This window comes from Silurus aristotelis (genome assembly GCF_946808225.1).
Source record: "Silurus aristotelis genome assembly, chromosome: 13".
NCBI lineage: Eukaryota > Metazoa > Chordata > Actinopteri > Siluriformes > Siluridae > Silurus > Silurus aristotelis.
The window spans coordinates 15,030,240-15,046,368 of record NC_139586.1 but is presented as its reverse complement, the minus strand read 5'-3'; the positions used below and the strand labels follow the sequence as shown (position 1 = coordinate 15,046,368).

Genomic DNA, 16,129 nt, shown 5'->3' with positions numbered 1-16,129 from the left:
ACCACAGTGGATCCTTCCCATGTTTGATTTGGCACATGTTTTTACGCTGGATGCCCCTCCTAACGCAACCCTCCCCAATTTATCCGGGCTTGGGACCGGCACTGAAAGTAGCTGGGGTTGGTTCCTTGACCGGGGATCGAACCCGGGCCGTGAGAGCGCCGCATCCTTACCACTAGACCACCAGGGAAGCTAATACTGAACGATACAGTATTTATTGTAATTTAGATGAGGTAAACTCAGCCATGAAGCTGGGCTATATATATTGTGCAGTCACTTGCAGTGAGGTCAGAGACGAATGAGGCACTAGACAGAGTCAGATTTACAAGTATGTGAACCCCAAAGAGATTAAATTATTAAATTCTTGATAACTTGGTTTGATAAGGCAATGCGATTCGTCCTATTTAATATTGCATTCTTTATGCTCACATAGCCTATCTGAGTCACGTTTTATTCCCCGAATTTCGGAGAGTTTTGGTGTGGTCTTTGAATGGGATCTAAGCACTTGGTGAGAAGATGTGGGATGAACCAATGAAAGACACTGTGCAGTATGATCAGAACGCAAGTAGGGACTTTGGCAAGACTAGTTATTAAAGCATAACTAAAAAGGGACACCTATAAGGTAATACAGACATGAGGGATCTCTGGAATATTAGACGACCCGCCACACCATTGGGAACAAACCCGAGTGAACGCATTAGAGTGAGGTAAAGACTTCACCAAACATCCCAGTTCACCAAAATACTCTATAACCACGATCCCTCCATAACTGCTACTTTGCCTAATAGAAACCTATACACGAAAGGCTTGGCTAAACAAATATTTTTTCAACCTACACCAAAAAAATATATATATATTTCTATCCTCTATACGACTAAGAAAATAGGATTATACCTGTCTGACCACAGTGTCTCTACAATTTACCTCAAATCATTAACCTAATCATTAAAATACATCATACAAAATGCACCAATATATTTTCCATAATGTTTTCATGTCATTACACTGATAATATGAGAACATTATGGTCTAATGATTGTTTTTAATGAATTAATAACTTACTTTTTATATCACAGGCACCAGTTGTATTTGTTTTTTTGGTGGGTTTTTTTTATATTTGATGTTAACTGCCCCTTGTGTATTATCTAATTCTATATAAAAATACATTATCTATTACCTATTAGAAAGTGAAATAAGCCACTGTCAGCACCGAAAAAATAACTGTTGAATGACTTTCTTAAATATATAAAAATAAAAGCTATTCCTGGTCACATATACTGTACATTTAAATAAACAGAGTGAAATTCTTTTCTCCATGTTTCCCAACACACAGCACCCCTGAAGCTCAAAAGGTTTACAGGCTTCAATCATTGGTACAGCAATGAAAGCTTGACAGTGTTGGGGCTTGAACCATTCTTCTGATCATGGGACTGTGCACAGCAGAGTACACTAGGTCTTTTCCAGCATAGTGAACTCACCAGACTGAGAATGACACTGGTGTGTTAGCACAGTAGCCAGCAGAGTGAGATCAGCCTACAGACAGCTCAGTCCACACTGCGGAATCTTCTTTGCTGAACCATTCACACCCTACTGGTTTGCTTTATCCTAATCAATCACCTCACCAACTGAGGAAATATTTTGGATTATTGAACTTGCTTTGATTCCAATGGAGGTGTAATAGAGATTCAGACAAGTACAGTATGATTCCTGCTACTAAGTAAGTGTCCCCTATTCTTTTTGGTCTATAATATTTTTAAAAATATTTTATTTATTTGTACATAGTTTGAACTATTTGTTACATCTAGGTAACTTTATGATTGAATAATTCAATCATATACGATAATATTATAAACTATTAATTCAACAACAATAATAATAATAAAATAGTAATAATACATATAACTTATAATAATAACTAATAATAAGTACTACTGAAACTACTATTACTACTACTACTAAGAAAACAGACAAATAGATAGATAGATAGATAGATAGATAGATAGATAGATAGATAGATAGATAGATAGATAGATAGATAGATAGATAGATAGATAGATAGATAGATAGATAGATAGATAAGAAATAAATGCATAAATTATACCTCAGGTTACACAAGCTGAATCTAAATCACTAACATAAAAGTATAGGCTGGTTTTCACTATCAGTCATAAAATTCAGTCATCATATGTTACATTTGTTTTTATTTGTGTGCATGATCTTATCATAGAAAATAATGACAAAAAATTATCTGTAAAATACTGTTTTATATATTGTAGCACTTCTATTGTACTTTTCTACCTCTTTCTCCATTATCTTGTGGCTATTGTGGATTTTTGTGCCTATGTATTGTGTGTGTGTGTGTGTGTGTGTGTGTGTGTGTGTGTGTGTGTGTGTGTGTGTGTGTGTGTGTGTGTGTGTGTGCGCACACGTGTACGTGTGTGTGTGTGTGTGTTCCTATTGTCCCCTAATTCTCCAACATTCTCCAGTCACAAAATATATCACTTTGATTCTACGTAACAACACTAAATTCATAGTTAATATTCCTTATGTTACAGACTCCATTCTGATTGGTTAGACTGCATGGATTCATTTTGTTTAATAGCAGCTATGGCAATGCTAACAGACAAAAAAAAATCACAGGTTTATATCAATGTCTTTATCTTAATATTTCATTTCTATACTAACAGCTTACATGGCGACTTAAGATCCTTGTTATAATAGAAATAGGTTAAAAAAAGCAAATGTTGAAAGTTTTCTGTGAGGTTTCATTGTTTTTTAACCTTTATGGAAGAAATCTTCCCGTGTTTGCACATAGTAACAGTCTGAAGTAAAGCTGTAGCTGAGGTTTTTGACACTACAGTTTTTGACATTTCTGCAAGATATTTTTCTTATTAATGTAAAAAGAGAGTGTAAAAAGGAAGGCTGATGATAGAATGATTGTTTATTAGTAGCTGCTATAACGTAATCTATAACAGTGTAATTATTAATTTGTTTTGCAGACATCTTGCAGACAATGTTAAATGTAACTATAAATAGATAAAAGGTATGCAGTGTCATTGTGATGTGATGATATCATGAATAAACCAAACTGTACATCAAAAATAAGAAAGAATATGTTATTCTTTTTCATAGAATATGTCCAGTATTGATATGGGATGACGGATAATCAGGCAAACTCAAACCGTACTGCAAGTATTAAAGTTATTAATTGTATTGAATGAATACTGAGTGAATTATTCATCAAAGAAAAAGGACTATTGTTTCTTGAAACATTCCATCCATTTGTGAACAAAGAAAACTTGCGAAGCATTCAGAATTCCCCTGCGTTTGATGAATGAATATTTTTTTTAGATGGCTAATAGTGACCCAGACACTTACACTGAACCCCAGCCTGGTGACCTCATTGAAATCTTTCGGCCAGCATATCAGCACTGGGCCTTGTACCTGGGGGATGGATACATTGTCAACCTTACACCAGTCGGTGAGTGAATCAGACTTGCAAGTGTCACTCTGTAGAGCAGGGGTCACCAACCTTTTAGAAACTGAGAGCTACTTCTTGGGTCCTTGCGGGCACCATGCTGGTGACCCCTGCTGTAGAACATGAAACTTATAATACTTATATTATTATTTATAAGTTAAGATAAATTACTAGTACCCTTCAATCAAAAGAAAAAAGAGCCTATATAATAAACTTTACTAAGAATGCCTTTAATAATAATATGTAATAAACTTTTACATACTTTAAACTTATGTAATACATGTAATAAACTTGTTAAATACTAAAACCAAGTGATTATTTAAAAGGATTTATTTAAATGAGGTCAGAGGTGACATGGAGCCAGATCCATTATGTAAATGTTGCATTTTCTTGATCCCTAAAAATATTTAGAATGAGTGACTAGTCTCTATAATAAAACGCTATAGAGGATGTCCAGTTACAAAAAATGAAGTATGTTCATTAGTATCATGCTTATATATACAGTAAGGAAAATAAGTATTTGAACACCCTGCTATTTTGCAAGTTCTCCCACTTAGAAATCATGGAGGGGTCTGAAATTGTCATCGTAGGTGCATGTCCACTGTGAGAGACATAATGTAAAAAAAAAATCCAGAAATCACAATGTATGATTTTTTTAACTATTTATTTGTATGATACAGCTGCAAATAAGTATTTGAACACCTGAGAAAGTCAATGTTAATATTTGGTACAGTAGCCTTTGTTTGCAATTACAGAGGTCAAACGTTTCCTGTAGTTTTTCACCAGGTTTGCACACACTGCAGGAGGGATTTTGACCCACTCCTCCACACAGATCTTCTCTAGATCAGTCAGGTTTCTGGCCTGTCGCTGAGAAACACGGAGTTTGAGCTCCCTCCAAAGATTCTCTATTGGGTTTAGGCCTGGAGACTGGCTAGGCCACGCCAGAACCTTGATATGCTTCTTACAGAGCCACTCCATGGTTATCCTGGCTGTGTGCTTCGGGTCATTGTCATGTTGGAAGACCCAGCCTCGACCCATCTTCAATGCTTTAACTGAGGGAAGGTGGTTGTTTCCCAAAATCTAGCAATACATGGCCCCGGTCATCCTCTCTTTAATACAGTGCAGTCGCCCTGTCCCATGTGCAGTAAAACACCCCCAAAGCATGATGCTACCACCCCATGCTTCACAGTAGGGATGGTGTTCTTGGGATGGTACTCATCATTCTTCTTCCTCCAAACACGTTTAGTGGAATTATGACCCAAAAGTTCTATTTTGGGCTCATCTGACCACATGACTTTCTCCCATGACTCCTCTGGATCATCCAAATGGTCATTGGCAAACTTAAGACGTGCCTGGACATGTGCTGGTTTAAGCAGGGGAACCTTCCGTGCCATGCATGATTTCAAACCATGACGTCTTAGTGTATTACCAACAGTAACCTTGGAAACGGGGGTCCCAGCTCTTTTCAGGTCATTGACCAGCTCCTCCCGTGTAGTTCTGGGCTGATTTCTCACCTTCCTTAGGATCATTGAGACCCCACGAGGTGAGATCTTGCATGGAGCCCCAGTCCGAGGGAGATTGACAGTCATGTTTAGCTTCTTCCATTTTCTAATGATTGCTCCAACAGTGGACCTTTTTTCGCCAAGCTGCTTGGCAATTTCCCCGTAGCCCTTTCCAGCCTTGTGGAGGTGTACAATTTTGTCTCTAGTGTCTTTGGACAGCTCTTTGGTCTTGGCCATGTTAGTAGTTGGATTCTTACTGATTGTATGGGGTGGACAGGTGTCTTTATGCAGCTAACGACCTCAAACAGGTGCATCTAATTTAGGATAATAAATGTAGTGGAGGTGGACATTTTAAAGGCAGACTAACAGGTCTTTGAGGGTCAGAATTCTAGCTGATAGACAGGTGTTCAAATACTTATTTGCAGCTGTATCATACAAATAAATAGTTTAAAAATTATATATTGTGATTTCTGGATTTTTAATTTTTTTAGATTATGCCTCTCACAGTGGACATGCACCTACGATGACAATTTCAGACCCCTCCATGATTTCTAAGTGGGAGAACTTGCAAAATAGCAGGGTGTTCAAATACTTATTTTCCTCACTGTATATATATATATATATATATATATATATATATATATATATATATATATATATATATATATATATATATATATATATATATATATATATATATATGTGTGTGTGTGTGTGTGTGTGTGGTGTGTTCAGCTTTAACCTTGTTAGAAATTACAGGAAGTGCTGTTATTCTATTATTTTTATTTTTTTAAAGTAGTGTTTTCATATGTTCAATCTCAAAACATTATATGACATATAACCAGGGGTGGAAAGTAATGATTTATATTTACTCGTGTTACTGTAATTGAGTAGTTTTTTGTTGTTGGTACTTTTAGTTTTTCAAAGTAGTTTTTAAAATCTGTAATTTTATTTTTAATTATTTATGTTTTGTTTGAAGTATTAAACTTAAATACAGTTTAAATGTTATCTGTTACTGAATAAAAAAATAAAAAGAAGAGGAAGACAGACCCAGATGAAAGTGAAATGCGGTCGAATCTAAATTTGTTCCACGCCTGCGCTTACTGTCTGAATTCTTGATCTGCAAATCAAGTGTTTAAAAACTGTTTTTGGACCAGTAACTTTACGAATACTTAAAATTTCATTAAAGTAACAGTACTTTTACTTTCCACTTCTGCAAGTGACCATATGTGCTCATTATGATGATAATGGTGATCATGGTGATTTCTGTTTTTCCCTCAGATGAGAGCCAAGCTGCCACGATGTCCAGCGTGAAGTCAGTGTTTACCCGGAAGGCTGTGGTGCGAATGCAGCTCTTGAAAGACGTTGTTGGGGGAGATACGTTCCGTGTTAATAATAAATATGATAGCAGCCACATGCCTTTGCCTGTGTCTGAGATCGTTGAGCGAGCACAGCTACTGATTGGTCAGGAGGTGTCATATGACCTGTTGGGCAGCAACTGCGAGCACTTTGTCACCCTGTTGCGATATGGCGAGGGTGTATCTGAGCAGGTTTTTCACATTTCTGTTTGTTTTTACATACAGGAATTGATATGTTGAGGTCCTGGACCAAAGACTACAGTGCCTTGCACAAGTATTCGCAATCTTTACTTACAAGTTTGGGAACTCCATCAAATTATTAATGTGGTTTGCTGATGTCAGCAAGTTGCACTACAACTCAATTAAGGGCTTAACACCAACAGATATTAATAGTGAAACAATTTATTTTATTTTATTTCCAGAATGTAACACTCCAGATTGTGAAAGTGAATGATTATACAAGGCACTCTGTCCATGCAGGAAATTTCTTGCTACTCTATTTAATTATATACAGATTTGCATAACTGCTTTTTAATCTGTCATTCTTCATGTTTGTTGTATACGGTCTTTTGTCTTTTCAGGCAACTCGTGCAATTGGGGCAATAAGTTTGGTGACAGCAGCAGCGAGTGCCTTCTCTATGCTTGGCTTCATCAGCACTCGCAACAGGAACAGACCTTTCTAACATTATTTCAACTAATGATGTTTCATGATAAGCACAATGAAAAGGAGCCAAATCATATTTGTTCAGACCGAAAATTGTAAAACACTCGTATTCAGTGCTACCAGATTGTGATGATGATTTAGGGGCTTTGTTCTCTGAGCTGTCTGGAGACTGATTATGAACAAGTGTCCATTTTCAAATGCATGATAAAGTCTTGTGAGGTGGGGTATAGGTTTTTAAAGCTGTAGATACTTTTAGATAATTTATTACACATATACTGATGTTAACCATATTTTATATAGGTAGGCCTACTAGGAGTGTTGCTAGAAGTGAACAAATTAATTAATGAAACATATTTTGTCCGCCTATAATTTCGGACACCATTTCCCACAATGCATCGTTTTTATGGTCGACATTTTAATCCCAGGGAAACCCCGTAGGATGGGGAAACGTTAAAAAATGTGTTTTAGTGCAATATCCCACGTCGATTAATATAGTACAAAAATAATTGTAAATGCATTGCGAGCTTTGTATTTCCCAAGTTGTGTGTTAATTCGTATAATAAAACGCGATGGATCCTGTTTTGTGGTCGGTGTTTTGTTTTGTTTTTTTACCTGTGACGTAATTTTTTTTTATTTTTTTTTTTTTACCTGTGACGTAACTAGAGAGTATAATAAGAGTGGGAGGATTGATATGTGTAGCACATTTTCAATTTTGTGTAAACGCTGAAACTTCGATCGGATAATGTCCAGTGATTCTGCAGATTATAACAGGTAATAACAGCTGCATAAGGCTCGCATAAGCATCCCGGACTGCTAGTGCCAGTTTAGTGCGAAGTCATAATGATTTATAAATCCTGTCCAAACAAACTAAATCCGCCTGAACTCCAGTCTCATAGATCATAACTACAGTAGTCTATTTAACAAGTAAATTCAGGCTTAGTAACGTTAACCGTTAGTGATATTAACGTCAAGTTGCCGCTCAGTCAGAATGGAGTAATGGAGTTAAAACGATTAGTTATAAAGCAATATATACATATATGTGATATGATATTATATTACTTCTTTTTATTTTGCTGTCTGGTTGGGGGAAAATGTCTTTAAATATAAATATATAGATATAAAAAATATTTATAAAAAAATATAAATATAAAATATATATATTTTAACGTCATATATATATATATATATATATATATATATATATATATATATATATATATATATATATACACACACACACACACATATATATATATATATATATATATATATATATATATATATATATATATATATATATATATACACATACACACACACACACATATATGTGTGTATATATATATATATATATATATATATATATATATATATATATATATATATATATATATATATATATATACACACATATATGTGTGTGTGTGTGTGTGTATGTGTATATATATATATATATATATATATATATATATATATATATATATATATATATATATATATATATATATATATATACAGACAGTACAGACCAAAAGTTTGGACACACCTTCTCATTCAAAGAGTTTTCTTTATTTTCATGACTATGAAAATTGTAGATTCACACTGAAGGCATCAAAACTATGAATTAACACGTGGAATTATATATGGAATTATATACATAACAAAAAATTGTGAAACAACTGAAAAATGTCATATTCTAGGTTCTTCAAAGTAGCCACCTTTTGCTTTGATTACTGCTTTGCACACTCTTGGCATTCTCTTGATGAGCTTCAAGAGGTAGTCACCTGAAATGATCTTCCAACAGTCTTGAAGGAGTTCCACGAGAGATGCCTGGCACTTGTTGGCCCTTTTGCCTTCAGCTCACCCCTAAACCATCTCGATTGGGTTCAGGTCCGGTGACTGTGGAGGCCAGGTCATCTGGCGCAGCACCCCATCACTCTCCTTCTTGGTCAAATAGCCCTTGATGCCTTCAGTGTGACTAAAATATATATATAAGCCAGGAAACAGACCCCAGAGTTGTGGGTTGGCAGAATTTCCCTGCCGCCCTGCCGTGCCACTGTGAACAGCACTAATATGTTCATATCACATTTTTATCATTCATGCATCATCCACCTCATTGATTGTTTTCTGTTATACCTCCAGAGACAGAGACCATGGGGGCCCTGAAGGAATGAAGCCTGAAGGGGTCATTGAGGTGAGTGAGTCATGATCACCAAACAAAAATTCCTTAAATCCATAACGAATGGCTGCGTATTTACATGTTGGATTTTTTGTAGAGCAACTGGAACGAGATTACAGACAATTTTGATGACATGAACTTGAAGGAGATGCTCCTTCGTGGAATCTATGCCTATGGGTTTGAGAAACCATCAGCCATTCAGCAGAGGGCAATCATTCCATGCATTAAAGGTAAGTGCTGTGTTTTGCATTACTGCATCCTAGTTAGAGGTTTGAGATTCTCCAAGATTTGTTTTGTTTAATTCCTCAGTCTTATTTTAAATTGGATGTCTGACTCTGTATAAGCATTAAAGGAAAACTCCGCCATGTATGATTTTATTAACAATCTCTGTATTTTGTTTTTTGCCAAACCATTTAAACTTTTATTACCACTTTCCTACATTACCCACAATGCCGTTTGACTTCCTGCTGATAGTGGTGCATCAGGAGTACAGTACAACCCCGTTGTACGAGCATAATTAGTTTTTGAAAATTGCTCGTAGGGCCATTTGCTTAAACGTTCATACTGATTTTCACCATAGGAATGAATCTAAAAGTGATTTAATCCGTTCCGAGACCTCATTCGATCGCTTATTTCTGCACTTAAAAAGTATTTGTAGCCTATTTTACCAAACAAATACACCGCAAATTACCGTAATGTAAACATAATTTAACACTAACCCATGTGGTAGTGTTTGATTGCGAGTGTGAGACACACACCACGCTCATAACCTCCTCGGTTTCCATGGTAATTCTATTTCGATTCCCAGTAGGAAAAGATCGTTTTTGATCTGCTCTTTAAATCATTTTTCTTTCTTAGAATTGTTTGAGCCAAGGGCTCTGTTCTTTAGGGATTCAGTTCATTGCTGATGTGAACACTCTAATATGGGAGTGGAAAAGAGGGTGGAGTGCTGACAAATTAATAAGGACCAAAAGTCATTCTAAATGTCCAGGATGACGCTACAGCCTCCATAATGTTACAGTTTACAGTACAGTTTAGAGTAATGTTTAAAAATCACATCAGCATGTTTACAGAAATATTTTGTATTACATGATATGCCATGCGTGATCATATCTACAGCAGGGGCCAGATAGGTTTTCAGTGCTTTTACATTGTTTCTTGTTGTTTTTCCCCCCAAAGGTTATGATGTTATCGCTCAGGCTCAGTCAGGGACTGGCAAGACAGCCACGTTTGCTATCTCCATCCTGCAGCAGTTAGATTTAGAACAGAAGGAGACCCAGGCCATGGTGCTGGCTCCTACCAGAGAGCTGGCCCTACAGGTGCGCTCTGTCTAAGATGCTGCATTAAGATACTCACCCCAAACATCTCACCTTTTTAAGGCGTAGAAATCAGTGTATTTAGTACAAAGATGCATTATTTGTTTTTTTATAATCGCACTCATTTAGATTCTGTTTTTAACTCCGTATTTTGCATTTGCAGTCATGTTTTTTTATTTTTATTTTGCTACTTAGATTCAGAAAGTAATCCTGGCACTTGGTGACTATATGGGTGCCACATGTCATGCCTGCATCGGGGGCACGAATGTGCGAAACGAGATGCAAAAACTCCAAGTCGAGGCATACCACATAGTGGTCGGGACACCGGGTCGTGTGTTTGACATGTTAAACAGAAGAATTCTGTGTGAGTAAACAGCCTTATGTACATTTACATTTATTAGTGTCTTTCAAATCTGACTTGTGTAATTTTTAATATGAGTGTAGTGTTTAGATATTAAAACAGTGGTTTGTGAAAAATCTAAAAGTGTCATTTACACTGTAATTTTCAAGGGGGGGAAATCTTAAAATAAATTTTTTGATTTGGCATTTTTTATTTTTATGGTTTTATCGTCTTTAAATGTATATTATGCTTGTATAAATGCTGTTTCTGAGCAAAATTTTTATAATTTATTTTGCCAAATATTCTGAGGATGTTTGTGTAAATTTCATTTTTGGCAGTTTTAACAGTTAGTATTAAAAAAATATATATTATGCTATCGTTTCTTTTTGTCAGTCGCAATTGCACACTTCACATATATCAGCTACAGTGTGTAGCGCCACAGAGGGCACGGTTTAAATTTTCTCTCACTGTGCACAGCTCCTAAATGGATCAAGATGTTTGTTTTGGATGAAGCTGATGAAATGCTAAGTCGTGGATTTAAGGATCAGATCTATGACATTTTTCAGAAGCTAAGCACCGACATTCAAGTGAGCACCATTTTTCTTCCATCTTGTTTGATTTTAGCATATTTTTGCTATGAAAAAAATGGGTGGGTGTCAGGAACCCAGACATCTCATATTTCTTTATGGAAAATATTGTTTGTTCATGTACATTATAAGCTAATGGAGCATGTTAGGTTTGCAGCACTCTGCCTGGAGGCAATATGATCAGTTGTAAAATAAATAAACTGTAGACTAATGTTAAAAGCACTGCTTCCATTTTGAGGTTGTCGTGTCTCTGTTCCAGGTCGTGCTTCTTTCTGCCACGATGCCCATTGAGGTTTTGGAAGTGACCAAAAAGTTTATGCGTGAGCCTATTCGCATCCTTGTTAGAAAAGAGGAGCTTACTCTGGAGGGTATCAAGCAATTCTACATAAATGTGGAACAAGAGGTAAACAATTAATCATAAATATTATATATCACGTACGATAGGTTTACACCAAAATCTCACATTGATTCTAGAGGTTTGTATCTGAGAGCAGCTTAAATTTGCTCAACTTAGGGACTCAGGAACTAATACAACTGCTAATAGACGTAGGTCTGGTTTAATATACATTCGAGATATGCTACAAGTGATAGATGTTTTGCTTATATCTTTTGTACCAGGAGTGGAAGTTAGACACACTGTGTGACCTGTACGAGACTCTGACAATCACCCAGGCTGTGATCTTCCTCAACACCAGGAGAAAGGTGGACTGGCTTACCGAGAAGATGCACGCTCGTGACTTTACTGTCTCTGCTTTGGTAGGAATTTATACACTCTTTATTCTACAGCTGGGAAGGTGAATAAAAAAACACACAGATATTGTTTTATTAAAAAAACCCTGAGAGTCCTGATAAATTGTATATACTGTAAGTCTGTTCAAAGCAGAGTTGCCATGGTAACTTGCTTCTTATTGATCGCTCTGGGTTTTTTCTTTTTACAACCCTGTTCTCATGATTGTCCCTCACATGTTTCATGAGTAATTACTGAATTTAACCGTTTTGAAAATCGTTGGTTTAAATTTGTTTAAAAAAAACCTAAAATGTCTTTAAAAGTCCACCCCTTAAAATTAATCCAAATCACATGATCAACACATAAAGTGAGTAGAGGACAGAGTAGTATGAAGACAGATGAGCCGCTGTGGCGACCCCTAATGGGAGCAGCCAAAAGAAGAAAAAGAAGTTCATCATTATCACTCAATCTTGCTTTACATATTTGGAGATTCTGTACTGAGCCTTGGGTTTGATTCTTTTAGCATGGAGACATGGATCAGAAGGAACGAGACGTGATTATGAGGGAGTTCCGATCGGGATCCAGCAGGGTGCTGATCACTACGGATTTGCTGGTATTTTTTTTTTTTTCTTTTTCTAAAGCACAGCTCATATCTGTTGGCATCTCTAACATTAACTTTAACAGTATTCTTTAAAAAGGCTCAGACATACATGCACAAGAACTAAACATGTGTATAAAATGTATACTGCATTTTCTGTACAGTGTTTACAGAGGCAGCCATTGTTGGGTAAAAATCTTTTTCTTAGGCAGAACACAGAACAGTTTTGGAAAATAAATTTACTTTAACCTCACAAGTTCACTCAAAGCTCTTCACATATTCATTAATCCCTCTTGATTATACTGACCAGGCATATAAAATTATGGCACAACATTATGACCAGTGAGTGAATTACACTGATGAGCCCTTTATTAAGGTGCCTGTTAGTGGGCCTGTTAGTTCATGTGTTAGAAACACGGAAAAATTGGCAAGCGTAAGGATTTCTGGGTCAGAGCATCTTTAAACCTACAACTCTTGTGGCGTGTTCCAAGGAAGTGGACAGGGTCACAGGCGGCCAAGGTTCACTAATGTATGTGGGGAGTGAAGGCTGGCCCGATCCCGGATGGTCCGATCCAACAGATGAACTCCTGTAGCTCAAATTGCTGGAGAAGTCAATGCTGTTAATGCTCGATGGGTCAGGACTGTTTTGGCAGCAAAAGAGGGACTAACACAATATTTGGCAGGTGGTCCTATTATGCCTGATCTGTGGCCATTTAGTTATGCCTGGTCGGTGTATTTATACATATATGTAACGGTTCAAAAGAAAGTCTTTAACAATAACATAAAATTCAGTAATGAGACCAGATTTTTAGACAATGCAAAATTTTTGACCCAGAGTTTTTCCACTGTCAGATAACGTGTGTACATGTAAAGGTGCTTTTTATTTGCAAATATAGAGTTTCTAACCTGTCATAGAAGCACCAGTTATTTTTCGTAGAATGTTTTGAACACCTGCTTTTCTCATTTCATCACACCCTTCCAGGCTCGTGGCATTGACGTGCAGCAAGTATCTCTAGTCATTAACTATGATTTACCCACCAACCGAGAAAACTACATTCACAGGTTTGTGCTGATTATGATTTCCGCTAAAATCCTGAGATGTTTCTGGTTGAGTGATTATAACTCTAACACTCGTTTTGTTTTTCTGTAGAATTGGACGTGGCGGCCGTTTTGGCAGGAAGGGTGTCGCTATAAACTTTGTCACCGAGGAGGACAAGAGGATTCTTCGAGACATTGAGACTTTTTACAACACTACAGTTGAGGAAATGCCACTGAACGTGGCTGATCTGATTTAAATAGCTGAGCTGGTTGCTTGTAATGCACTGTTCATCGCTGTTCAGTCAAACAGAGGCGTATTGTCATTATTTAATCAGAAACAATCTTTAAAAGGACAATAATAAAAAAAACAATAATTACATTTTGAGGTCTTAATGCTGAATGTGGAGTGCTCAAAGTTTCCTCCTTTATGAGCGGACTGACTGGTTATGATACACACATGGGTGCTTTAAAATGATTTCTTCGTAGTTATTTTTTCTAGTCCAATTAATGTGTGTACTAGATGCTCGTTATTATTTCACAATACTGTATACATGTGAAATAAGAGGCTATGCATAATATAACATCTGCATTTATTGTAGCACAAGGGCCAAATTTCCTGTCCGAACTAAATTATATCAGAACTTTATCTTACATTATTTTACGCTTGTATTAAAACTACTGTATTATTTATAACCGTCATGTGGTGCAAGTTTGATAAGCAGTTGTTTAGAAATATTGATAAGCACTTTGTTGTTTGTGAAATGTATTTAAACAATCTGGAAAATAAACATTTGCTGATGAGTTTGTGATTTTATGTAGAATTTCTTCTAAATAACATACATAACATTGCAAGATGTCTGCAAAACAAATTAATAATTACACTGTTATAGATTACGTTATAGCAGCTACTAATAAACAATCATTCTATCATCAGCCTTCCTTTTTACACTCTCTTTTTACATTAATAAGAAAAATATCTGCAGCTTGTCGTGTCAGAAATGTCAAAAACTGTCTTGTCGAAAACAGCTTTACTTCAGACTGTTACTATGTGCAAACACAGGGAGATTTCTTCCATAAAGGTTAAAAAACAATGAAACCTCACAGTAAACTTTCAACATATGCTTTTTTAAACCTATTTCTATTGTAACAAGGATCTGAAGTCCCCATGTAAGCTGTTAGTATGGAAATAAAATATTAAGATAAAGACATTAATATGAACCTGTGATTTTTTTTTTTTTTGTCTGTTAGCATTGCCATAGCTGCTATTACAGTTTTTCTCAGTCGCTTTGGAGCATTTCTCAAATCATCCTTAAGATTTGCAAATCAGTAAGTGCATTCTCAAAACAATGTCAACAAACAGCACAATGCATTGGATTTCTTGCAAAAGCCTGTTTTTTGCTCAAAATCATTAGTACTTCTTTCAAAATTAAGTATTTGTGTCAATGAACATATCATTGCCATCAAAATAACAAGTCCTTTTATCATTGTTTACGAAGAAGATAGTCAAAATGTTTAGTCATTTTTTTCAATATGACAATGCTTTATTTTAGTATTTCCTGATGTAAACTATGTTTTGCATTACAAGTATTGAAAATGCACGAGGCTGAATTTCTTCTAAGCGGCAACTATGAATTTCAACAGCACAAATTTACACATTACTGTATGTTGGATATTGATTGTAAGAGACTGGACAGGATTAATTTTTTCAATTTTTCTTTACTGATGGACTGTCAAATCCATCCAATTTACAAAATGATGTCATTGTGATAGAAAATAAAAAGACACAAATTAAAATTCCAAAAGGTAAACATAGGAAACACTTCTTAGGCAAAACTGCGCATGCCGCACTATACAGTGCAATCAGTCTCTACCCCCTGACGTCCCAGTCTGTCGGGCCGCAGATTTTCATCCACATCACAACAGATATCCTCCCTTGCAATACATCGTGGAAAAAATCTTCTAGAATGTCTTATCCAACCTCTGCAGGCTTCTGCTGTGATGTCCTCACATGCTGCATCCATTGCAGCCAGCAGGGTCATCTGAGTATGTGGCTGGCAATCATAAACCTTCCACCTCCGTGCTGAATAGAACTCCTCAATTGGGTTGAGGAATGGGGAATAGGGTGGGAGAAATTGCCTCAGCATCCTGTTATGGGTCAGAAACCATTGCCTGATGGTGTTTTAGGGATGGAAACTCACATAATCCCAAAGTATCACATACTTTGGTAAATCATCTCGAAATAGACCCCTCTTGTCATCAGGGATGAGAGCCCTATAGAGGATCTCTAAGAAGGTGAGGAGATGCTGTGTGTTGTATGGGCCTATAAGGGGAATATGAGATAGCAC

The 16,129-nt window shown here is 36.3% G+C and overlaps 2 protein-coding genes across 3 annotated transcripts; both read left to right on the top strand.

The window, feature by feature from the left end:
• Nucleotides 1-1,595: 1,595 nt before the first annotated feature.
• Nucleotides 1,596-7,578, top strand: plaat1 (phospholipase A and acyltransferase 1). 2 transcript variants are annotated; one of them, XM_083558809.1, is made up of 5 exons: nt 1,596-1,714; nt 3,130-3,185; nt 3,349-3,478; nt 6,259-6,527; nt 6,917-7,578. In XM_083558809.1, exons 2-5 carry the CDS (start codon nt 3,153-3,155, stop codon nt 7,016-7,018), a joined length of 534 nt encoding a protein of 177 aa, XP_083414935.1. In that variant the 5' UTR covers nt 1,596-1,714; nt 3,130-3,152; the 3' UTR covers nt 7,019-7,578. The 2 variants fall into 2 exon arrangements, with proteins under 2 accessions (XP_083414935.1, XP_083414936.1); XM_083558810.1 differs by lacking the exon at nt 1,596-1,714 and having other exon boundaries at nt 3,171-3,189.
• Nucleotides 7,579-7,628: 50 nt separating this feature from the next.
• On the top strand, nt 7,629-14,589 carry LOC310735730 (eukaryotic initiation factor 4A-II-like). Its single transcript, XM_083558773.1, has 11 exons — nt 7,629-7,770; nt 9,142-9,193; nt 9,276-9,408; nt 10,358-10,497; nt 10,690-10,858; nt 11,312-11,421; nt 11,681-11,824; nt 12,040-12,177; nt 12,672-12,761; nt 13,729-13,808; nt 13,897-14,589. The coding sequence occupies exons 1-11, from the start codon at nt 7,742-7,744 to the stop codon at nt 14,039-14,041; spliced, it is 1,230 nt and encodes a 409-aa protein (XP_083414899.1). The 5' UTR covers nt 7,629-7,741; the 3' UTR covers nt 14,042-14,589.
• Nucleotides 14,590-16,129: the final 1,540 nt, after the last annotated feature.

Coding starts and splice junctions, on each gene's coding strand:
- plaat1 (XM_083558809.1), top strand. CDS start 3,153: ATGACGGATAATCAGGCAAACTCAAACCGTACT. Junction 3,479..6,258: donor TGTCAACCTTACACCAGTCG/GTGAGTGAATCA, acceptor TTTTTCCCTCAG/ATGAGAGCCAAGCTGCCACG. Junction 6,528..6,916: donor GCGAGGGTGTATCTGAGCAG/GTTTTTCACATT, acceptor TTGTCTTTTCAG/GCAACTCGTGCAATTGGGGC.
- LOC310735730 (XM_083558773.1), top strand. CDS start 7,742: ATGTCCAGTGATTCTGCAGATTATAACAG. Junction 9,194..9,275: donor AGCCTGAAGGGGTCATTGAG/GTGAGTGAGTCA, acceptor GATTTTTTGTAG/AGCAACTGGAACGAGATTAC. Junction 11,422..11,680: donor AGCTAAGCACCGACATTCAA/GTGAGCACCATT, acceptor TCTCTGTTCCAG/GTCGTGCTTCTTTCTGCCAC.